The sequence below is a fragment of the Syngnathus floridae genome, chromosome 15 (genome assembly GCF_059516105.1).
Source record: "Syngnathus floridae isolate MCC-2025c chromosome 15, RoL_Sflo_1.0, whole genome shotgun sequence".
NCBI lineage: Eukaryota > Metazoa > Chordata > Actinopteri > Syngnathiformes > Syngnathidae > Syngnathus > Syngnathus floridae.
This window is the reverse complement of record NC_142427.1, coordinates 4,684,284-4,707,585: the sequence shown is the minus strand read 5'-3', so window position 1 is coordinate 4,707,585 and position 23,302 is coordinate 4,684,284. Positions and strand designations below refer to the sequence as shown.

Genomic DNA, 23,302 nt, shown 5'->3' with positions numbered 1-23,302 from the left:
CAACATGTCAAAATTAATTTGAATTTTCCTTGCAAAGCATTACATGTCTCAAAAGATAAAGCACAATGACCATTTCTATTTATTTCATTTTCTTTTTGACCCATCAGCACCCGGTGCACCCCCTCAGCAAGTGACAGTGTTGACTGTAGGAAGCAATAATAGCACCTCCATCAGCGTGTCATGGGACCCTCCACCCTCTGAGCAGCAGAACGGCATCATCCAGGAATACAAGGTAGAGTCGGTGTGATTGGACAAAAACATCCTAATACATTTGAATATATATTGTAACCTTCAAATGGATTCTCTCAACCTGTTTGTCTTTGTCAGATCTGGTGTTTGACTAATGAAACCCAGTTTCATGTCAATAAGTCTGTGGATGCAACCATCCGTTCAGTGGTTGTCGGGGGTCTGCAGGCTGGAGTGCAGTACCGCGTGGAGGTTGCTGCAAGCACCAGTGCAGGGGTGGGGGTCAAGAGTGTGCCCCAGCTCATCACCTTGGGTAATCCACTCGTACACGCACGCGCACACACAAACTCAAGTCGGGATAAAATGACCAAATAATGGGGAGACCAAGGTGTCCATCATGGTTTGGGGTCTGAGAAAATGATTTATCAATTTAGCACCCTGCAGAAAGAAGATTGCTCTTTACACTGTGGACATCTGCTGAAAAATCAATAGTGGTTCATTACATGTAGTGTTTGGTAACACTGCCAAGTACTGTTAGCCGTATCAATAATCCACTTCAATATATGGGCTGCAGTCACTAACAAAGTAGAATGATTTTTTTTTTTTTTTTTGCTGGAGCTTATCAGCCTATCACTTCTTGTAAAATAGCAAAAGGATGCTCAGACTCTATAAGCCCAGAGTCAATATTGGAGCCCTGGACAGATGCTCCTCATCTATGACTCTTGACTGATAAATAATAACAGCCTTAACAGACAGGGGAAGGGAAACACAAGCCTGTGGGCTGCGGTTTAATGACGTGTGTGCGTGTGCGTGCGCGTGTGCGTGTGTGTGTGTGTGTGTGTGTGTGTGTGTGTGTGTGTGTGTGTGTGTGTGCGCGTGCGCGCGCGCGCGCGCGCGTGCGTGCGTGCGTGCGTGCGTGCGTGCATGTCAGTGTCAGGATTGGGGGTTCCTGCTGGAGACTGTGAATCTAATTTCACAGCACAGTAGCTGCAACATAAAATCAAACTCTGTCAGAGCTGCTCTGTCAATCTCGTGTCTTTTAGGCTCAACTTGATAAGTGCTCTGCTGAATTGATTAACTCTGCCTGTATATTGAATGCACTGATGCTGTTTATTTGTATTTAGTTATTTTATTTATTGTTTTCCAAGCCTCCGAGTTAAGGTTTTTTTTTGTTACATGTAATATTTTTGTCCGGTGACACTACTTACATGCTCCACTTCCCATGTAAACGTTTTATTTGTATGTCTTCATTTTTACGTATTTTTCCATTGGGGGTCCCCAGGTGCAGAACAGAGGGACGTAATGACGGGATCGGAGGGCAACAATAGCATCTCAGATGTGGTGAAACAGCCGGCCTTCATCGCGGGGTTGGGCGGAGCCTGCTGGATTGTTCTCATGGGCTTCAGTGCCTGGCTTTACTGGAGGAGAAAAAAGAGGAAAGGACTCAGCAACTATGCAGGTAAAAAAAAAATCAATTTACATGGTTCCGCATCGATACGGAATCTCAAAGCTCATTTGGTCTCTCGCCCCAATGAGACTTGATGTCATCACAGATTTGACTCCATTTGAGCTGACTAAAAGGCAGAACGATATGAATATATTCAACACTGGTGGAAATAGGCTGTATTTACTTTTACCCACTGTGCATTGGTGTGCATCAAATGTGCCACGCTCTATCAGTGGCGTGCTTCAACACTGTCATACATTCATGCGAGATAAGTCATTTAACATCACCTCCCATTATCAGACCTTTGACAGCGTTGTTTGCACATTAACATGAAGCGCATCTAGGTTTAAAGATGAAATGTATATTTTTAGCCATTTGGTGAGCATGGCCATTATCATAATTTGTATTCCAGCAGTGACTTGGTTTTCGGGTTTAAGAGGGATTTACATAATTGAGTGATGCATCTGATCCCTTTTCTCAATCTCAATTCAAAATATTATTGTACAACAATAAATAAATTAATGAATAAATAAAACAAAAAAATCTGACTTAAATGGTTTGCTTCATCAAAACGAAGTCATACTCTGCCTGGCGTAAACATGATTAATCCTGACAATACACAGACAAGCTGAAATTCCTCAATAGCTGTTCTGATTTGTGTATGAGTGGAATCTGTTTTGCCCTTTTTGATATGCATTACTCTTTTTTTATCATTGCAGTTCAATCTTTCACTTTTACCCGAGCAGGTATGCATTTACACTGTGATTTCTATACCGCAATTTATCTTTATACCAAAATGGCAGCAATATGTATGTATTCTTGTATGTGAATATCAAATTGACTTGTGTGTTTTTTCCCCCTCTTTACTTTTAAGTCACATTCCAAAGAGACAGAGGTCTGATCAGAAATGGAAGGTGAGTTGTTTTTACTTTCTAGAATGACCTTCACTCTGTCTACCTTCTCAATAAGTACTCATTTTAATGCCTTAACACAAGTCATTTCCTGAATCCAGAATTAGAATTTGCCAATCTTTCCTTCTCAGACTAGTGTGTAATTTTCACTGATGTACTGTACACTCGATCATCAATCACCCCTTTCCTTATGAATGCTGCTAATTAATGAAGGCAGGCTGCCGTATTTCTTCATTGCTAATATAAGGGCGAGCGAAGAGGTCATGAGACGACGGGAGAGGTGATGAATGTGCTATTTAAAAAAAATGTCAACCTATTTGACTTTGTGCTCCTTCATAAAAGTTTGGAAGAACAGAGTTCGAAACTCTCTGATTTATGGTTGAGGTAGCCATGAGCCAGAAATTTCCCTAACAATACATTCGTACAAAAAAAAAAAGCTCTGGCAACTTCTTTAGTTGGCTGCAAGAAAACATGCTCATGACAATAAAAGGGTCTTAATCTGAATCTCAATCTTAATTAGAAATATGTGCTTGCTAAAAAAATCTTAAATTAGGCCTCATTATGAGTGTTTCGATTTACCCAAAAGTAGGCCAATCATTTGAGCGGAAAAGGAAATAGATAAGAAAGCACAATTAATGCGACGCCAGCTAAACAATCAGATAATTCCATCGCCATGATGGACTAAAATAAACATCCCGACAGATTAATAAACACACAAACGCACGCACACGTTGTTACGGTAACATTGGCACGTGCTTCATAGATGTATGCAAATGTGTATTTTACAATGGAAATTATTGATATAATTGTTAAACACCTTTGAGCTATCACCAAGTCAGCTGTAAACAATTCCCTTGGTTCTCGGCGAGTCAGGCCCAGTGGAAAATTCCCTGCGTGTACGAGCGCATTAAGTCAACATGCGACCAGGACGCGTGAACCATGCATATGTTTTGTCACTTTTACGCCATGCAAGTGGTTTTTCCTCCCTGATTTGCCCCTCACGACTTTTATTTTCTCAAGTCAATGCTTGTATACATTACCACTATATTTCACAGCAACAAAGTCAGCGCCACATTTCCTAAACCCCCCGATGGTCCTTTTCTGTCTCCGTTGCCATGGAGACAATGCAGCCATGTAGTTGCTCTGCCAGAGGCGGTCCATGATTCTCAATTTAAAATGTAAATTTTTGTTGTGCTAAGGCTATAAAGCGGATTAAGTGTGTATTCAGGCCTGCCTGGTTTCTCCTGGGAGAGTTTTGGCTTGTGGAGTTGAAGGGGAGGCAGAAGTCTGATATATAGACCTGCCATGTTATGCCCCGCATGTTTTCTGCACTCTTGTTTGTGCTTCAGGCTTTTTTTTGATGGGCTAAAATATATTCACTTTGGGTGCATTTTATTTTTAACACAATAGGAAAAACAACATTATTAAAATGCATGCTGATATTTATTTTATCATATAAGCCTCTAATCTGCTAAGGTCTTCCTTTCTCTGTGAATATCCATCCCTCAGCCGTCCAGGGCTGTTGAAAGCGGGTGACCCTGGTCTACCCTGGCTGGCGGACTCATGGCCCTCCACAAGCCTTCCAGCAAACGGAGGATTGGGAAGTCCGAAAGGCAGCAGTAACTTTGGCCGAGGAGGTAAACATGGCTGGCTGATGGGAGTTCTAGCGCGCGTTGCCCGGTCCGACAGTTTTGATGTTCGTCATTTGTTATTCACAGTGACAAGGCCTGACATTAAAACAAACACGCAGAGAAATTAAAAGTGCCTTTGAGGGCTACACTTTGCTAATGTGATTTGGCAAGCCTGATATTTGGGATTCAATTTGTGTTATTACATTGACTTTTTGCCCCCGATTTCTCTCCTGCTCTGCTTTTGTGTGACGAGTTTGAGACTTTAATAAGGCTTTACATGCATCCTGCGTTTGCATGTTTGTCAAGCTCAGGAGAGGTCTGGTCAGCTGCAGGGCTGAGCATCATCATGTGAGCACTCCACCGGGCTTCCTCAGCATGATGCATGTTAATTATGGTTGCAGACCATCACTTCCATTCAGATCAAGTCTATTTACGAGCTGTTTTTGTTTAACAAATGGGGAGAGCAAGAGCAGCGGGGAGCATTAATGACCTTAAAGATTGTTAAAATCATGTCATCTAATCTGTGGATGATCCCTGTAACGCCTGGCTCCTTTGTCGTAGATGTCTTACCATCCGCAGCGGTGGAGAAGACAGGCACCATGCTGTCGGATGGGGCCATCTACAGCAGTATTGACTTCATGGGGAAAGCTGCTTACAGCAGCCCAGTGCAAGACAGCCAGCCCACCCCCTATGCCACCACCCAGATACTGCAGTCCAACAGCTTCCACGAGTTGGCTGTAGACAGACCAGATCCACGCTGGAAGGCTTCTCTGCAGGCCCAGCAGGAAATAGCCAACCTGGGCTACTCGCTAACCGATAGACGCCCGGCCACCGGTACAATTTTGTGCTTTTTTTTTGCATGAGTGCTTGAGAGAATTGCCCAGGAAGAAAATAGTGCGTGACGGTTATTTTTTTAGAAGTACAATTCCTGCAAGGGAGTTGGCAAACGGAGCCACAGAAAGTGCAAAATGGAAAAGAGTGTATTTATTTACATATTCACTGCAAATGAACCCTTAGGATAATGCTCTTAATTAGTCTGCCATCTTCATCAGAGTTCTACCCTGGGAGCTTATCTAGCCCAGAAATGTCAGACAATCATGACGCATTTCTTTGGGTTAACTTGATTGGCAATGCGTTATGAGTTGTGTATAGGCTACTGTGTTCACATAGTCAGTAGCATCATGGAGGCATTTCTGTGCGCGCTTTTGACGATTCACAATAAGCTTTGTGCTCAGCTAAATGTCACGACGACCAGAGATAAAGCAGAAGAAGCTTTACGGAAGAGGGTCGCCTCAGGTTTTGATGCCAATTTAAGAAATATCATAACATTTTGAAATCATCGTATGCCTTCAGCATACCAAAAGGTGGTTGATGAATACAAAAGGTTGGATGGAAAAAATATAGACTAAAAGCCAATTCTGGGTGTGTAGAAACGGCTTAACTGTAATCTGCTAGCATGGCACCAAACAAAAACACTTAAATCTTGTTACCCACCCTCAGGTGCAAAGGTAGGGAAGAAAAAGAAGGTGAAAGGTGGAACAAAGACCCCTAAATCCAACGGGACATGTTGGGCGAACATGCCCCTGCCTCCACCACCCATGCACCCTCTGCCTGGAACTGAGGTTGACCTTGACCATTACCCTCAGGAAAGCCACAGAGGAGGGTAAGATGTGTTCACATCTCATCAGTTGATTCACATGCAAACATGAAACAACAAGCACACTTCTAAGATCACACAAAAACAGAGGTCAGATCTCCACCACCACCACCTGTGTCCCCGTCATTCCAACATTGATATTTTATGTTTGTTTTTTTCAGCGTTCATGTTGTGTGGTATTCTAACTCTCTACCTACCAGATACGACAACAACAGTTGGGCCCCACCTCTCTCGCTCCCTTCTTACCGTCACCAAAGTTTGGAGAATGATGTTGAGGAAGAAAGGGGACCTACTCCACCTCTAAGAGGAAGAGCCTCCTCACCGGCGACGGCAGCCTCTTACAACCAGCCTTCATCGTCGTCTCTCAGCTCAGCCCACCATGAGGAAATGCAGTCGATTTTGCAAGCCCATTTGGATGAGCTAACCAGAGCTTACCAGTATGAAGTTGCCAAGCAAGCATGGTAAACAGCATTACCGGTTTTAATTTCAATTTGATAGAAGGGAAAAAGTGCATACGTCTTGAACAGATGAGCATAAAACCTATCAGACGGTGGCTGTACACCTCCAGCCAATGTCGCAATCTTCCATCCATAATGCTTCTAATGGAACCTTGCAAACAACATAATGGTGGACATGCATACAACGGAATACATGGGTTTAGAAAAGCTCTCTGGCCTAACGTCAGCAAATAGAGTTGATAATTAGGCATGCATTGCCTTGATGGCGGGCGGAGAACTGTCATGCAGTACAGCTGTAGAAGAGATAAAAGCCGTGTTGGTGACAGCCTTTGACCACCCAGATACCCTTTATCCACTCCATTTAGAACCCCACTGTTTGCATACCACCCACCAGCACCAAGCATGTAATCAGTTAAGTGTCTGCAGACTTTTCGGATGTGCACTCCTTCTGCATCCTGGTCTTTTTGTTGCTTTATATGTAATCCTTGTGTTGGGTTTCTTATAAGTCCTTTTTTATCTATTAGGAACATGAAGAGCAATTCAAACATGTCCAATACTACCATTCCTCCGATGGACTTTATGTCTTCAACGCTGGGCTCAGATTTGGGAGACACCCGCCTCTCCGAGGATGAAGAGGAAGACAGATACGCCATGGTGTCAAAGAATTTGTGCAGCTTTGATTACACTCCTGGACAAACTATGGATAACCTTGAGGTCTCAGGTACGTTGACACTGTGAAGGCAAACCAACAACTTAGGTTGCACGTCTAACAACCTCATTTGGATTCAGTGCTGAGATGGGGTTTGTTTTGTTTGGGTAGACGTGTCTGTGTGTGTGCTGATTATGTCAGGGTCACATTAACTGGGTTGATTCAGTGTGTTAGTGTATTCGGCAGTCACATTGACAGCTTGTCACGTGGGGGATTTTGTTGTGGTGGGGTGCAGGCAGAAGGCAAGAGACATGAATACAGGTAGTCCGTTTTTCCGTGATTGGCCACCCGTCTGTCATCAGTCCGTCGTTATATTAAGACAAACCAAAACTGCGTCTGTCATCGTTATCTTAACCGTGTTTCTATCATCGGTAAATTTAGAGTTTGACACGGCTTTTTTAGGAATATTACCCAGCCTGTTAATCTGTCATTGTTGTTTTAACCGTGATTCTGTCATTGCTAAATCACATTTTGTCTCCATAATTTTAGGAATAGTCAGATATTGCTCATCTTTTTCTTGAAATAAAACCTACAATCATCTTCTAAAGTATCCACATTCAAATGAGGTTCCTTTCTGTCACTGTACAGTAAATATTTGTTAAAGTTCAATCTTGACGGGTTTCTAGAATTCCTTTGAAGTTATTTAAGAACATCAAAACCATAACACTGTATATATAAGTGCAGCGCTCTGCTGAAAAGTTTGATATTTTAAAGTTATAAATAGGACTCCTTTCTGCACAGAGAAACAAGACAACGTCTCCCACAGGGATTAAAATACATCATTTTTGATGCATTTGTTTGATAGGGTAACAGGAGGACTCGTAGTCCATTTTAAATATTTGTTTTTATCATTTAATATGCTATTGTTGAACAAAATACAGATCAGTGGGACTAAAAATAATCACATATATTAGCAATGCAAACAGTAATTATTGTTTGCTCGGCTGTCAGATTTGGTGCGAACAAAGCCACGATTGATGCGACAATTTTCGTTTTTATACTTTTTATACTATACCAACACTGACCTTGTTTTCAGTCAACCTATAATCTGAGATTTCTTGTTCAGAAAGACAAATATTCCTTTTTATTTGTAGGTAAAGGCACACAGCTGTGTCGTTCAGACAGCCCCGGTACAGCAGATTGTGGTCCGCAGAACACACACAGCCTTGGTCACAAGAGGGTACAACTAACCGGCCTCAAATCACAATCAAACAAGGTTGGGACACTGCCCAGACGAAAAGACACTCATCAAGAAGGTAAGCTAAGTCTTCCTAAATTTCAGATGCATTAGACTGGAACATTAACATGTCCCCGTTGTTTTCCAAATGTGTCTATCCACTCAGCAACCCATGCACCTCAAATGAAGGGCCTTCACAGTACCAGTTCCCGCATGAACAGCTCATGGGGCAGTGCGGCCTCGGAGCCTCCAGAGGAGTGCATGGTGACCGTTTCCACGCTAGAGCGGCAGCACATGGGTTCCTGGGGCGACACGTCAGCATCCAACAGGGCCACGCTGAGTCGAGCTTCCCACAAGAGACCTGCCACAGAAGTGTCCCACAACGGGCATCTTCTCTCAAACAGCAAAGAGAAAAGGGATCACTGTGAGTGTCAACTATAGTATGTTGTGTATTTGTGGTGCTGCGGCTGCCGTCGTATGTTGGAGCTGTCATATATGACTGCCTTATTTATGTGTGCTGCCTATGTACGCTATATGGGCTGATGACTAACAGGTATGCACATAAAATTGCAGCAGACAAGATTTTTTTCCATTTCAGCCTTTGCAAGTTTAATGGCCAGTTATTCCACTTTACCACATTGTGTGATAATACTGCACCTCAACCGCTTTTGAAGATGCAGTCAAAGCAATATTCTTGCTGAGATTTTATACTGCTCTCTTGCTCTTTCAGAATCTGTTGGATACATTTCCCTGCACACCTTGTTTCCAAGTGCTCTGAGATTGTCTCTCTGTGAGTGACTCGCAATGATGATTGGAAGCCAGAGAGACAACAGGATGAAGTCAAAGGAACATGCAAATGAAAATAAAGAACTGTAAATTTCATGTACAGGACACAGACACCAAACTCACAATGTTCCCGTCATAGCCCCTATTTGAAATGAGTAAACTGTGTGGCCACTTCTGTTACGTATCTCTCACTTGGTGTACAATAATGCACACAGAAGATTGAAAAATTACAACAAAATGACAAATGAAAATGAAAAAGGACTTGCATAATTTGTAAATACATTTTGTATGTATCTGTATACTTTTCTTTTGCTTTGCTATGCAAGCTACCCTAATGTCCGTCTTTTTTTATCTATTTATTTATTACGTTGACTCATTTTTCATTGGCGCTCAAACCATTTGCTTATCTTGATGAAGCTACTGTATTATTGTACTTTGCACAGAGCGTTTTGGTGGAAATAAGCACAAACCCATTGTTTGCAAAGCCGAAGAGAAGAATCATGACGTTGGGAATACTTACTGAAAACATCTCCTATGTTGAGCATTGAAAAGGGAGTAACAAAGGTGATAATGCGGTTTTTAATAAGCCAAGAAACGGTGTTATGTAATATTTGCTTTGAATTTTATGATGCATTAACGACTACTTGCAAAATGTTCCACTTTTATGGTAACAAAGCGACACATCACCTGTGATATCCAAAGCAAGGCAAATGGGTATTGTGTGTGTGTGTGTGTGTGTCCCTTCACGCCCTTTCCTTGAAAGTATGTTAATATAATATACAGTATATATATTTATTACTTTGGGTACTTCATTTTCAATTGCTTACAATGATATGATAAGAGTGCAATATTCAAAACACGATGCTATACAGTAGATTGTAATGCTCTGTTTTAAATACCGATATTTGGCAGAACAAAATTCTGATAACCGACTAATCGGTTAACTTTTTTTACTTTGCTTAATGTCTTTGTATTTGTTTAATTTAACAACAGAGGGAAAGATCGTCAATTTTTTTGTTTCTTTGTTTTCGGGGGTGTTTGAATGTCATATTTGTATTATGTTGTAGCTGTTAATGTGTATGAAAAAAGGAACACAATCAGCAAATTTTGCTGATTAAAATGTCTAATATGGGCTGATTAAATCATGTGAATCAGTCAGATGTATGGTACAAACCCCAATCCCAATGAAGTTGGGACTTTATAGTAAAACATACCGTATTGGCCCCAATATAACACGACCCTGATTATAAGAGGACCCCCTCTTTTTCAAGATTCAAGTTTGAAAAAATACTTTTTGAACACCAAATTTAATTTTTGTATAGAAAATAATTACAGTGCATCTGAAACAAATGATTCTAAAAATATATTCGAGAGAAAAAGCATGTTATTTTGCCTCATTCAAATCATGCAAAAACTGTCTATCACATGTTAATATCTGAACATTTAAATATGTAAACTAAAGTGCAATCACATAGCTACCGCTATTCTTATTTTTCTTCTTCGTGACAGGGGTTCGCTTTGGCCTGGGGAGTTGAGTTCAGCATTCGCTTTAAATATATCTGGCACCATCTAGCATTGTGAATGGGTATAATGTCTAGACCCCGAATGTAAGACGATCCCCACTTTTTCCGTCTTATTTCAATGCAAAAAACACCGTCTTATATTCGGGCCAATACGGTAATTAAAACTGGAATACAATGATTTGCAAGTTCAATGTTGAAACTGATGAACTTTATTGTTTTGCAAATATTCACTTTTATTAATTTGATGCCTGCAACACATTACATAAAATGCTGTGACAGGGGCATGTTTACCACAGTATTCCATCATCCTTTTGGAACTGAGAATATTATTTGGTGGAGCTTTGGAAGTGGAATTGTTTCCCATTCTTGATTCAAAGCTTAAGTTGCTTAACATCCAACACTGTAGTATTTTGGTTTTGGATTGTTTATTTCTGGTAATGGGAATCTTTACCTGGCAGACTGGTTTGCCCTCAGGAATACACAACCACCCACAGTAGGGGCAATTTTCAATCCTTTGATGCAAAATAAAATGTGTATGTGAAAATGAGCAATGTTTCCTTCCATTTATTCTACTTGCCATTCAAAACTGTTGAAAATTGCTTTATTGTATACAGAAAAATACAAATTTAGTGATGTATTTGTATTTCGACAATCTGAAGCGAAACCAATGATGGCTAATCTTTATTTAAAGTAATTCAGGAGTATCTGTTTTTTTATCATACGCAGTTAGAATTATTGTGCTGGGTCGGCCTGATTTTATTGATCTATTCTTATTTCATTCCTTAAAAGCAGCTTATGAAAAATTCATCCACAAGGCTGACAAATGCAAGTGCTATAGTAGAATTTAAAATGCATCATCACACGGTCACTTTGTAAAAGGCATCACAATGAATGTGATTTTGCACAGCCTCACCCATTACAAGCTCTGACTGCCACATTGTATAAATATAAAAAGATAACCCAAAACATGATTCTGTCTCAGCCGTCTCATGAATTTTGTTTGGCACGTATGCTATGGCTTGGTTGAAAAATCACATTGTTTCTCGTTAAACAAGAGCCAGCAGAGATTTGCTTTGGTTAGCTTGAGGCTATCTGTGAAATCCTGTCTATAACAATGTCTCCAGATTGATTGACCGAGATCAGAGATTGTCTGCAGATATTGTGCAAAAAAATGAGAATTATTGGCTACACCTCACTAATGCTTTAAATCCAGGTGGGTTGCATTTTTCAGAAGTAGTGTGAAGACACAGAGTGAGTATTTTTTTCTCTTTTCTTGTCACAACTTGGTTGAGAAAATGAAAATTGTTGAAAACAGTGGTCAGATGTGTTATCGATGTTCTGTTCCAAAGACAATCATTTGATATCAATATTTTAAACTTACAACACTTTGTAAAACCTTTTGGGTTATTCTGAAAACATTATCATGAAAGCCTATGACCATGGCGGATTTTTCTTTGTATTATTATCCCTGAATATAACAATGCTACCAAGAATAAATTATGGCCATTGAGAAAATAAAAATTGTTAAAACAGTTGTCAGATGTGTTATCGATGTTCTGTTCCAAAGACAATCATTTGATATCAATATTTTAAACTTACAACACTTTGTAAAACCTTTTGGGTTATTTTGAAAACATTATCATGAAAGCCCATGACCATGGTGGATTTTTCTTTGTATTATTATTCCTGAATATAACAATGCTACCAAGAATAAATTATAGCCAGTTAAAAAATGTGCACAGTATATCCGTGAAGGCTTTTTGTTCATTTTCATAAAACCGTGCGGATCAGCTTGACTTCATTTAAAAATAAATAATAAAAGATTTGATTTTGTTTCATGTTGTGTGTTGTTTTCCTAATGTCTCCTCGTTTGTTTATTTGTTTGTTTGTTTGTTCGTTTGTTTGTTCGTTTATTGTCTCCACCTGTTCGCAGCTGCCCAGAACCTCGTGTCATCCAATCAGATCCCTCTAGCCAGTCGTCTCTCGACCATGTGTGCCTCGTCGTCTCGACCATGTATGCCGCGTTGTCTCGTCAATTTGTGTGTATTCAGTTCCCTGCTTTCATTCGTTTGGTTTTGGCTCCTTGTTGTATTAGTTGTCGAGGAGAATGTGTCCTTGAGTTTCTTTGTTACTTTGAAGTTGTTTTTGTTGGGTGAGTAGAATCTCTGTGAATGAAAATTGAATGATATTATGTTTTGTTTTGTTTGTACTTTTTGGAGAGTCTGCTTTCCTCCAAATTAGCTATTGCTTTCACGCTCTACCCAAACCTGCATCTAACTTTAAAATGCAGTCCACAATCACAAATCATGAAATTCTTGCTGTACTTTGACAGACCTTTTAAACTTGTTTTGAGCACGTACACTTATTCTACGCAAAAAAAGAAAGAAAATCAGGGCAAATAGCCAAGAGTGGGCACAAGCAAAACTAATGAATCCATTACATTAATGCATGTGCAGAATTTTATTTTTTTATACTGATGCCAATATGAGGATGTTTGTGGTAATCATAGCAGTATGATTCCACAGCTACTTGGTTAAAAAATAGCCTTTATATATATATATATATATATATATATATATATATGTGTGTGTATACACACACACACACACATACATACACACAGACACACACACACACTTTTAACAGCATGATGTTTCTTTCAGAGAGCAATACTGTCCTCTTGGCATCAAACTATGCACACTCCCATTTCACAGTCAGTGACAGACAGCCTTATATCTCCTTAAACAAATTTAAATTTACTACTGCTGCTGAAAGCTCCCTCTCACCCAGCACATTGATTATCTCCGACACGTCTTAATTCCTCACCAACTGTCTGCTTGAACAGAAACTAATCTTTCTCAAACAAACCTTCCATCAAATTGAAGTCTTACATCCCAGCTCCATCACTCACCCTCTCGGAGACACATAACTCATGAGCTTCACACACACGTCGCCACGTTGTCTATTGTTCTCAATGTTTTTCATTTTAATCACTTTAAATTACAGTGGTCCCTTGAGAAACGAGTCACAAACATTTTCAAGATATGACCTGTCCTTGGGCAGATTTTTTTGCTCAATTGAGATCGCTTTCCAATAAGCAGCAGTTTGGCAAATATTGAACAATGCAAAAGTTTCAATCTGTTCAATGTCCCGTATGTCTGAGTTCATCTGGTGGTGCAAAAGAACCATAGTTTACGTAGTTGTCTCATATAGAATGCAAAGAGTTGACAGCCCCCCACCCCCACATATTTCTGCAGTTCCGCCACATTTGCTTTAACTTGTCAAGGCCAGCTCTTCGTCAACAGATTGCAGAGAAGCTGCTGGATAAACTTGGTATAATTTGAAAATGAAACTTGGCAGAACACACACACTCAGATGAAACACACACACACAGTCTCTCAGAAAACAAGCACGTCTGAATAACCTCCTGTAGACAGCTGTCCTTGGTGAGAAGCAAAACAAACCAAGAAAGCAAAATAGAGGCAGACATCCATAGTATAGTGAATTTCCATAGGAGAATCTTTCAAGCAACATTTGAACATTTCTAACTGATATAAAGTGGTTAAAGAGTTGAATGGTATACAAATGACAGGAATGGGTTTGCACTTAGCATGCTAACTGGTAAAATCTCATCCCTTTTTTACTCATCACATTCCTCACTATGAGTTCCCTCATAACTCCTTTCACAAGAATGACTCAATACATATTGAGCGTCATGACACATCTGACAAAAAAATCCAATGGCATTGGTGAATCAGGTTTAATTCATAAACAGTGGGACAAAATGACAGCTAATTTCCAAGTAAATGTATACAATTCTCTGGAATACTACAGTGGTGCCCTAAGAAATGAACTGAAAATTTTCCACAAGATTGATGCTCCCTCTTCTACTGTTTACAATTCATAAGCTTTCGATACTGTCAGCTGAAGCATAAAATAAATAAACTTAATGAGTTGAATCTTTTGCACATGACTGGTTAAGGAAGATTAGAAAAGTAGAAAACGGGTGCAGACAAGTGTGTAGCTCAAGCAATCACTGATGAGCAGTCAGGACCGACCGTTGGTTGATAATTGGTTGAATGCTGTTAGAAAAGCGAAATTACCTTATACCCCAGTTACATCCCAAATCCGATAAAATTAAAAATGTCATATAACAAGTCGACCTTTGGCCTCAGTCACATCACTGTCAAAATACAGAAATCTCAGAATATATTAGCGCGATTTACATTCATGTTCATGAAAAGATAACACGCCTGGTTAGCCATGGTGTGTGTGTGTGTGTGTGTGCGCGTGCGTGCGTGCGTTGCATCCTTATTTAGCATCAGCAGAGAAAAAAAACAACTATATAGTATGTATGTATCCATATAATTTCTTTTGGCTCTAGATTATATAATTTTATCGACCATTGTTTGTAGACAGAAGAAAATTGTAAGCATGTGACTTTATTCCTCAAAACCTAAAATCAGAGCACAGCAAGGCAAATCACAGAGAGAGCGATCAAATGGAAATTAGAAACGATCACTGGGTTTACTTCAAGTGACAGAGTACCGGTAGTTGTTCCTGTGCATAATGGGCATCTGACAAAAAAAGACCTGTTAGGTTTTGTTTTGTTTACCATTCTGGAAAATGTCATTCAAGGTGACTTATAGGTAGCATTGACTTTCTTTCTTTTTTTTCATAAATGAATATTGTGATATTGTTTAGGTGCACTTTGATATTCAATTAGTTCTGTATTACTGTCATGGAGTACAGCGATTGTATCATACTCAGGCTAACCCTTCTGATTTCCCAAGCTAATGACATTTAATCAATTTACTGGCAAACTGTTTCATGAATCCATTTAGGTCAGGATGAGTAATAAGAGAATGGAGACAGTAGATTTAATTTTAAGAAGTTTGGGACAAGGTCAAGTGAAGAGGGGAAAAAAAGCAGGTGAATGAAAATAATTATAATAATAAAAAAAAGGTCCAGGAGCAGAATATTTTAGTAATCCATCCATTAGGATAATGTGCATGCAAAAAATACTCAAAAACAGAGATCTCACTTCTGAATGAAAGCAGCTTAAAATGTACGCAACTGGATGCACAATTGAGATCAACATTCATTTTCTTTGAATCAAGTCAAAAGATCAAATGATTTACACAATTCCACAAAATGCGTACAATTATGATCATAAAAATAAGTGATTGTGCTTTTCTAACCCAAAGTAGAACAAACCATACAAGGACGCAAGATGTACATCACTAGGAAAACATTAACACTGTCACATAAAATTTCAATTTGAAGCACTTCTGTGGCAGTCAACAATTTACAAGCTGTCTGGAAATGACACAAGGTTTTTTTAGAATACACAAGTAACGCTCATTATGAAGAATAGTTTTGTAGACAATCACATCAGCCATAACGTGCGCATTTATCTTACATCATCGGCTGAGCCTTTTGTTCAGGTCAGCCAGAATAAAGTCCACAGACATAAACATGAACACTTTTTTTCAAACCAACATTGAGTGAGAAATTCAATATAGAAAAACAGCATTTATTGTGCAGTAATTTACTAGTTGTGTTTGTTGTTTTAGTTTTGCCCACACCACCGACCCCAAGTCGTTCAGTGAGCCAGCTGTCGGAGCAGCTGTTATGGTGTCATCAAAAGGCTTCTCAGCTTCTCAGGAACTAGGAAAAGAGAGAACAAAAAGTGTGTTGCTAGACAAAATGTTTAACTCAATCCTAGTTGTTATTAATTTATACTCCATTTTTCTGGCACTTAGAATCCTTTATTTTTCCTCAAAAATCCGCAGTGTGCCTTATAATCAGATACTCCTTGCATTTGGATGTTGACTTATTTGTTGTACTGGACTAAATGTACAGAAATGTGCCTTCTAACCTGGTGTGCCTTATATCCCGTGCAGGCTAAACAAGGGAAATTTCCAAAAATACACCCGTTCATTGAGACTGGGCCCTTATAACTCACCTCACCTCTCTGCTAAATGTTTCTTTTATATCCTAATGTGTCTGTCTGTTTTGATTCCTGGCTTACCTCATCTACTACCGGAGACTCCATCTGTCCTCTGTGTTTGATGCTCGAGTCTTCACAAAGGATAAAGCTGGATGCATTGGGGTCATCAGGCTCATTTTCAGCTGGACCTGATGGTAAAGCGGTACGATTGTACAGAAGAATGTCCCCACATTCTGATGGGGGGGGAGAAGCATTTTGAGGGTGACTAATCCATAGATGCGACATGCTGCAACACTTTCCATCTGGTACCTGAGTGTTGCTTGCTTTTGCCACCTTCGTTTCCGCTTGGTTGAATCTTGTCAATGACCTGGCGCTCTCCCTCCTCAAATGGAGCCTCTTTGACCCGGTGAGTCCCGGTGCTGCCTCTTCGGCCTCGGGTTTCTCCAGATCCCATCCGGGGTAAGGTGGCCCCCCTTACTCTCGAGTCGCTATGGGACATTTGACTGGGGAAATTCAGAGGCATGAACGAATCTGGAGAGGCAGGGGAGTAAAGTAGAGCACAGGCAAATTAATTAGATCACATTTCCTGTATCAACTATTTTTCCATGTTTTACCGTCATTGAAGACATCTTTGGGATGGTAGCTTGGTTGCACACACTGGTTCTGCTTAAACCTTCTGGGCCTTTTCTGCATTATTGCAGGACTCATGTTGCTGTCTGTTGACATGGGACTGCTGGGCCGCTGATGTCGTTGCCCTGAGGTGTAATGTAAAAATTAGTTTGTGTGGTGGTAAGAATTTAAACACGCAATATCATTGAGCCATACTAAATAGTTTCTGGAGCTATTTATCTTATTTTTGTAAAAAGAAATCTGACCCAAAGTATGCTTGCTTGGGCTCCATAAAGTCACCTCACCTGACTCCTCTGGGTATCTGCACATACGCACGCCTTCTGGCTGGCTGAAATCTCCATCCGTGAAGAAAGATCCTTCTGAGGTGCTGACAATGCTGGATCTGCCTGATGATAAGTTCTCCTCAGATGCAGAGCCCCAGCTGTTTACCATGGACCCTGTGACCGATCTATCCAGCTCCCCTGTGCTGGAGGCTGGGGTCTGTTCCAGCCTGTGGAAAAGCAGTTTGTGCGGGGAGTTATGAGGCAAATTTTGTTTGTGCTGTTGGTTTTTGTGCAGATGGTAGTGGTTTTCGGTAAGCGTTGTCTCTTCTTCCGCGTCGTCGTCTTGTTCATCACTTTCCATGTACAGAGGGTTGGAGCTGTCAAGGGATGGCAAGAGTGATTTGTAGCTTTCAAAAGCCAGTCACTGGACATTTTCTCTATAGTGGCAGACTTTTTTCTTTATATTGGGTATCATAAAATGCACAGGTTGTGTTTAATCTCCATGTAATATTTTATTGTTTTGTTACCTGAGATGATTGTTTCCATCATGCACACCATTGCTCATGATTCCGTGTGGATGTGTGGCAGTATGGCAACTATTAGACATGTCAGGGGGAGATGATGCTGCCCCTCTAATTGGTGGAATTGGGCAGCCTTCTGTTCTTTTCTCTGGATCATAGCTGGGGAAAAATTACTACTTACATGAGATGTTGACCAAAAAATTGAGTGTTACTCAATATGGGTGAATTTAGTGCAAATCAATACAAAAAGACTGTCTGCCCTTTAGCGGTTAACATATTTAGTTGCAAAGTGAAAACACCTTTCCTCACTGTCTATTAGTACATCAGATTTTATTTTAATGCATCATTTTTGCACTCGTGCATCCGACGAAGAGATTTGTTAATAATGAAAATAGAAGTCCACCTCTTCTCCATGGGGAGACTGTACTCATCACCGTTCCAGGCAATAGCATGAGGAGGAGAAAGAGCATCTCCCCAGCTAACCGCAGTATGTTTTGGAGTCTTCATGGCCCGAGGTCCTTTCTTTTGGTTTTGACTTCCTGAGAAATTAGTAGAAAAGTCAAAGAGTGCACCTTTTGGCTTGATTTGTTTCAAAGCGGTATAGCCCTGAGCGTTCCTTACCTGAGGTGCTGTTGCTACCCCTGTCTGAGCTGTGATGCGAGCCTCCCATACTGTGATCTTGGTTATGGTTGTAGGGGCTGCTTTTGTGATGTACTAAGCCTTCATTTCCTTCTAGATGATCTGAACAAAGAGGAGTGTTAAAATGTGGAGTTAATTTTATTCTCTCTGTCAAATTTGATCCTACTTTACCTTTATTTCTAACGTTTTGCTCTATGATGTTGTATTGCATTTGTGTGGCCATCTCTTTTGGTAGTGGAGGAGGATTTGGTGGCTGATTCCAGCAGGACATGTTCATAGACTCCGATGTATGAGTCTTGTTTTTAATATTGGCCTGAATAAGTTGGGTGGTAGCATAGGGGATCGGTTCATAGCCATCTGAGGAATCTCCTCCTGGACTTGCATAGCACAGGTTGGAATTGTTGAATGTCTTGATTTCATTGAGTTTGTTGCTGAGGTTGACATCCGTATAAAAAGCTGTCTCTGAGCCAAGTTGTCCCCCGTGTGTGTTGTCTGGGTGTTTTCCATAGTTGGCGATGCAATCGGCTAAAGAGGACATATAACAGCAGCAATAATAGAAATGAAAACACAGTTGTTCCCACTTGTTATGATTGATGACACAAAGCACGTCAGAGACCCGACACTCACTAACCTGGTCGGCTGTATGTTGTCATGTTACTGTCACTGGTGCCATTACCATTATTGCAGCAGTTGATGCTGCAGTCCTTATGATTGGTGCATGCATTCGGCCAATTATCCGGCAGCCACAACTGGTTCAGAGGTTCACCCATGCCGAGAAGGCCGGGCCTGCAACCCAGAGGGGCCATCACTCAAAACCTCCTTCTTTCATATCTTTAATGAGCATGACAACTTTTACAATAGGTAGACAACACCTCCTAGCGTTTCAACAATGCAGCTGCAATACAATTCCAAAAAGACTCAAAATACGACTTGCCTGCCAGCGCTGCACACAGATTCTCCTCTTTGATATGCAACTGAAAAATAAGGTGGAAAACATTTATTGTTGATGAGCTGTCACAAACAGGAAGTGCCACGGGCAAAGAATAAATACGGCAGACAAGAAAAGTCAGGAGTTTATGCCAACTTTAGTTCGGGCATGAAGTCTGACTTGGTCGCATTGGAGGGAAAAAATAAACAAATTCTTTAAACGCAATGTCTTAATGTCACAATTGATCTGAACATCTTAACAAGTGATACAATTGTATTGTTTTTACCTGTTGGTGTGAAGGTGAATGATGGCACTGAAGAGAAAGAAAAAAAGTTAATTAATTAACATGGTAAGCAGCAGCAATAGCTACTCATCCCTTCTTTTATCTGATGCTGTGTGCCCACCATATTGATGATGAGCTCTAAGTCAAAGATTTAAAAAGCACGCAATCAATCATCAGTATCTATCTTAGGCATGTGAAAAGGTTAATCAGAGACTTGAGGGATAAGGGAAATTTAACACTGGAATTGCACTGAAGGTAATGGCGGGTTGACAGGTCTGTGTGTCCAAACACAGCAGTGAGAAAATGACGTTCGAGCATCGAAAGGTCAGCCTTCAAACGTCTGTGTTGCGTGCATGCGGCAGGTCTTAATTGTGTCTGAAGACTCAGTGCCAAAAGACAGATTAGAAAACATTATCCCATCCTCTTTGACTGACTAATCACCAATTTGAAACGTGTTTTAATGTCTTTAATAAAAATAGATATCGTGTTTAAACATAAGTCACCTCTAAAGGTTGATTATTAGACCAATTTCGTAGATCTCACTTGCTGAAGCCTTGTATGTTCTATTGGGTGTTAGTTTTTACGAATTATTGACCAATCTTAAGTATTGATAAGGCCTTACTCTCTGATATGCAACATTATTTGTTGAACGGTTCTTGTCTCCTGATAGGTGATTATTATGGAGGTACGTGATATGCACATTTATTTATATAAATGTATCATCGACATAAAGATCACAGACCCTTGCGGATGCCGGTGTACGTGCTGCTGAGGCCACTTCTCTTCTTGCGGTGACGGTACAGCCACACACTGAAAATCATAAGAACGAACCAGCAGGTGGCGCCAATGCCTGCAATAAATGCTGGTTGCTTCACCACGTGTGAAATGTGTGACAATGTGTCCTTTTCCTCACTCAGATCCATCATCTGACCAGCAGAGTCTAGGAAACAAAAATACATTACACATGGGTCAAAATCTAGTAATGATGGTTCAGGTTGATGGTTATACAACACGGTGACTATTCTTTGGCATCTGCCAAACAGTTTTGAGGTTACTCTCGCTTCCTCCAGGTACTGAGTTCCCCGCCACACCTTACTTTTTTTTACTTTATTACCAAAACAAATCTCCTGTAAACCTTCTTTATAATATGTTCCACACTGCCATACAAGTGTAATGGCTTGGAGCCAAATACTATTTACAATTCAGGACTCTTACCAAACTGAAAGAACATGACCTTGCTCTTGACCCCAGGTCCGGCACCATTGCTTGCCGCGACCTCTACACTGTAGCGAATCCCCGGCGCCAAACCGGGAACCAGTACAGAGAAGGTGTAGCTGTCGACAGATTGGTTCACGTGATAGCGACTCTCATTACCCAGGCACCAGATCTGTCAAAAAAAAAGGCACGGTGAGAAAGAGAAGATAACAGTGATTGCCTTAGGGACATCAGTGGTACCTCAAAGACACAGTTTAGACTTTAAATTGAATACACATGACTGTAAGCGTGACTTGAGGGGAGCAAAGGACAGATATTCTTTTCATACCTTGTACTCCTGAATGACTTGTGCCTCCTCGGGGACTGGTGGTGCTTTCCATGATATGAGGATTGCAGTACCATTGGTATCGCTCTTTGTTACAGTAACATCCTGAGGTGCTTGTCTTGGTGCTACAAATGAACAAATGTAGATATGTAAACAGTAACCTGGCGAGGATACTAATAACAAAAATACACACCTATAATAATGAGTAAAACTAAAAATGAGCAATTCACCTTCTTCCAACGTTCTGATCACCTTCACCTCGCTGTCGGCTCCCTGGAATTCGTCAAAAAAGGGCCGCACTTTGAACTCATAGATGGCGCCTTTCTTGAGCTGACCGATCAACACTCCGTCCTTATGTGGGGCGCGTACATCCAGGACAGTCCACTGGCCCTCAGGTTGACCGTGCTCAGCTGAGGGCCTGTACAAGAGCTTGTAGCCTTGAATGTACACAGAGTGCTGCTCAACCTGGTGCAGAAAAAAAAAAAACATCAATGTCAATTTCACACCACAACAGAGACTCTATATAAGGATCTCAGACTATATTGAATACAATTAAAATCAAGCTTGCCTCCCATTTTATTTTTCATTCTGGAGAAGCCAATTAACCCTGAATGGTGCTCACAAATGTAACCATGGCAACTGAAGCGGCGCAACACTCAACTGCCCAACAACGATCCGTAAAAGGTAACCACTTGTAAACATTATGCTTAGTTCTCACAACAAAGGCTGTGTCAAAGTTACTTCAGTCCACTTACCATCCAGTTTACCCGGACCGCAGAGGACGACACAACCGTGGGAGTGTTTAGGTGGATCACCACATCCCCCAACTCCCTCTGGATGTGACTTGGGTCTGTTCCCTCAGCTGTATAAGTGCTGTCTTTTAGTCACAAAAAGAGACAAAAACACTGTGGTTATGTTCAAATGGGAACTAAAATGTATATTCCGAGCATGTTCCCACTGACCGAGCGTCCGGATTGAATCTGAAATGGTACTGGGGTCGCTGAGGCCGTAAGCGTTGACAGCTCTGATCATAAAAAGGTAAACGGTGCCAGGTTTCAGGTTCTTCAGGACAAAAGTCTGCATCTGCACATGCTCGGCTAAAGTCACCCATCTGCTGCCTAAAGTATGACTGCAGAAGAAATGAAAACATAATATATTCAATGTTTTATAGATAATGTGTGGGAAATGTATTGTGAGGTGATACTGAACATATTTTCGAGACATCAAACCTGAATGCCTCTATTAGGTAAAATGTAGGCGTTGCACCACCATTGGGGCTGGCTTTCCATGAAAGAGTGACAGAAGTAGGGCTAACGTCAGTAATCTCTGGTTTCGTTGGGGCAGCGGGCAGCATGGCGGGGCCTGAAGGTCCACTGGTCTGGACAATGACTCCAAACTCTGACATATACAAAAATATACGTTCCGTTGCTAACAAACTGGGTGAATTTGAGTTTTGCTGTATTTGTTTGTGACAAGGATATAGTATTGTGTTAAAATCATTCATCTGACTGCTCCGAAATGGCACAATATTAAGACATTTATTGGTTTATAGTTTTAAACTGTTTTCCATTTCTAATTCCATCATAGAACCTTAAGCAACATTCGCATACCCTCTACTTGTAAATATGCTGTCCAGGAGGCCTCTCCATTGGGACTAGAAGCCACACATGTATAGAAGCCGGTATCTCCAAGCTGAGAAATTAAATAAAAAATGTTGCCTCGGATAAGTGATCATTATCAAATCAAATAATTGTGTCCGACTGTACCTTTGTGTGGCGAATTTCAAGTGAGCCACTTTCCGCTATGGACAAACGTGTGTCCAGTGGTGACAGCACGGCACCGTCCTTCTTCCAGTGTACCGATGGAGGTGGCATGCCACCTGTATGGCAACTCAACACTGCTGTGCTGTCCATAGGAACCGTCTGATTGACCGGGCCCTGTCTAATTACAGGGGGAGGCAATTCTGAGCCAGCTATGGGAAAGAGGAGAAAGCAAGGACATGGATGAAAATACACTTACGCATTGATCCCTAACACAATAAATATTGAGGTTAAGATTTT

The 23,302-nt window shown here is 40.8% G+C and overlaps 2 protein-coding genes across 9 annotated transcripts in view; one reads left to right on the top strand and one right to left on the bottom strand.

Annotated features, from left to right (window-relative positions):
- LOC148385971 (roundabout homolog 2-like) overlaps nucleotides 1–11,032 on the top strand; it is a 48,337-nt gene extending 37,305 nt beyond the window's left edge. The window contains exons 15-27 of the mRNA XM_088398696.1: nucleotides 108–232; nucleotides 328–499; nucleotides 1,469–1,645; nucleotides 2,353–2,379; nucleotides 2,508–2,547; nucleotides 4,054–4,181; nucleotides 4,737–5,009; nucleotides 5,676–5,838; nucleotides 6,033–6,293; nucleotides 6,815–7,011; nucleotides 8,094–8,255; nucleotides 8,343–8,600; nucleotides 8,907–11,032. Of these exons, the coding sequence (XP_088254822.1) occupies nucleotides 108–232; nucleotides 328–499; nucleotides 1,469–1,645; nucleotides 2,353–2,379; nucleotides 2,508–2,547; nucleotides 4,054–4,181; nucleotides 4,737–5,009; nucleotides 5,676–5,838; nucleotides 6,033–6,293; nucleotides 6,815–7,011; nucleotides 8,094–8,255; nucleotides 8,343–8,600; nucleotides 8,907–8,908 (1,985 nt within the window). The 3' untranslated portion in view covers nucleotides 8,909–11,032. The remainder of the gene's footprint in view (nucleotides 1–107; nucleotides 233–327; nucleotides 500–1,468; nucleotides 1,646–2,352; nucleotides 2,380–2,507; nucleotides 2,548–4,053; nucleotides 4,182–4,736; nucleotides 5,010–5,675; nucleotides 5,839–6,032; nucleotides 6,294–6,814; nucleotides 7,012–8,093; nucleotides 8,256–8,342; nucleotides 8,601–8,906) is intronic.
- Nucleotides 11,033–14,907: 3,875 nt separating this feature from the next.
- Nucleotides 14,908–23,302, bottom strand: part of LOC148385970 (roundabout homolog 1-like) — a 50,838-nt gene continuing 42,443 nt past the window's right edge. For 7 of the 8 annotated variants that reach the window (XM_088398899.1, XM_088398898.1, XM_088398901.1 and 4 more), the window contains 21 exons: nucleotides 23,009–23,214; nucleotides 22,853–22,934; nucleotides 22,472–22,640; nucleotides 22,205–22,371; nucleotides 21,998–22,119; nucleotides 21,473–21,707; nucleotides 21,246–21,367; nucleotides 20,918–21,089; nucleotides 20,445–20,642; nucleotides 19,706–19,732; nucleotides 19,426–19,465; nucleotides 19,123–19,277; nucleotides 18,663–19,016; nucleotides 18,474–18,593; nucleotides 18,256–18,391; nucleotides 17,859–18,011; nucleotides 17,353–17,708; nucleotides 17,053–17,193; nucleotides 16,748–16,969; nucleotides 16,520–16,671; nucleotides 14,908–16,155 (listed from right to left, as the gene is read on the bottom strand). In XM_088398899.1, coding sequence (XP_088255025.1) covers nucleotides 16,141–16,155; nucleotides 16,520–16,671; nucleotides 16,748–16,969; nucleotides 17,053–17,193; nucleotides 17,353–17,708; nucleotides 17,859–18,011; nucleotides 18,256–18,391; nucleotides 18,474–18,593; nucleotides 18,663–19,016; nucleotides 19,123–19,277; nucleotides 19,426–19,465; nucleotides 19,706–19,732; nucleotides 20,445–20,642; nucleotides 20,918–21,089; nucleotides 21,246–21,367; nucleotides 21,473–21,707; nucleotides 21,998–22,119; nucleotides 22,205–22,371; nucleotides 22,472–22,640; nucleotides 22,853–22,934; nucleotides 23,009–23,214 — 3,344 coding nt within the window. In that variant the 3' untranslated portion in view covers nucleotides 14,908–16,140. The remainder of the gene's footprint in view (nucleotides 16,156–16,519; nucleotides 16,672–16,747; nucleotides 16,970–17,052; nucleotides 17,194–17,352; nucleotides 17,709–17,858; nucleotides 18,012–18,255; nucleotides 18,392–18,473; nucleotides 18,594–18,662; nucleotides 19,017–19,122; nucleotides 19,278–19,425; nucleotides 19,466–19,705; nucleotides 19,733–20,444; nucleotides 20,643–20,917; nucleotides 21,090–21,245; nucleotides 21,368–21,472; nucleotides 21,708–21,997; nucleotides 22,120–22,204; nucleotides 22,372–22,471; nucleotides 22,641–22,852; nucleotides 22,935–23,008; nucleotides 23,215–23,302) is intronic. The other variant, XM_088398900.1, reaches the window with a different exon arrangement.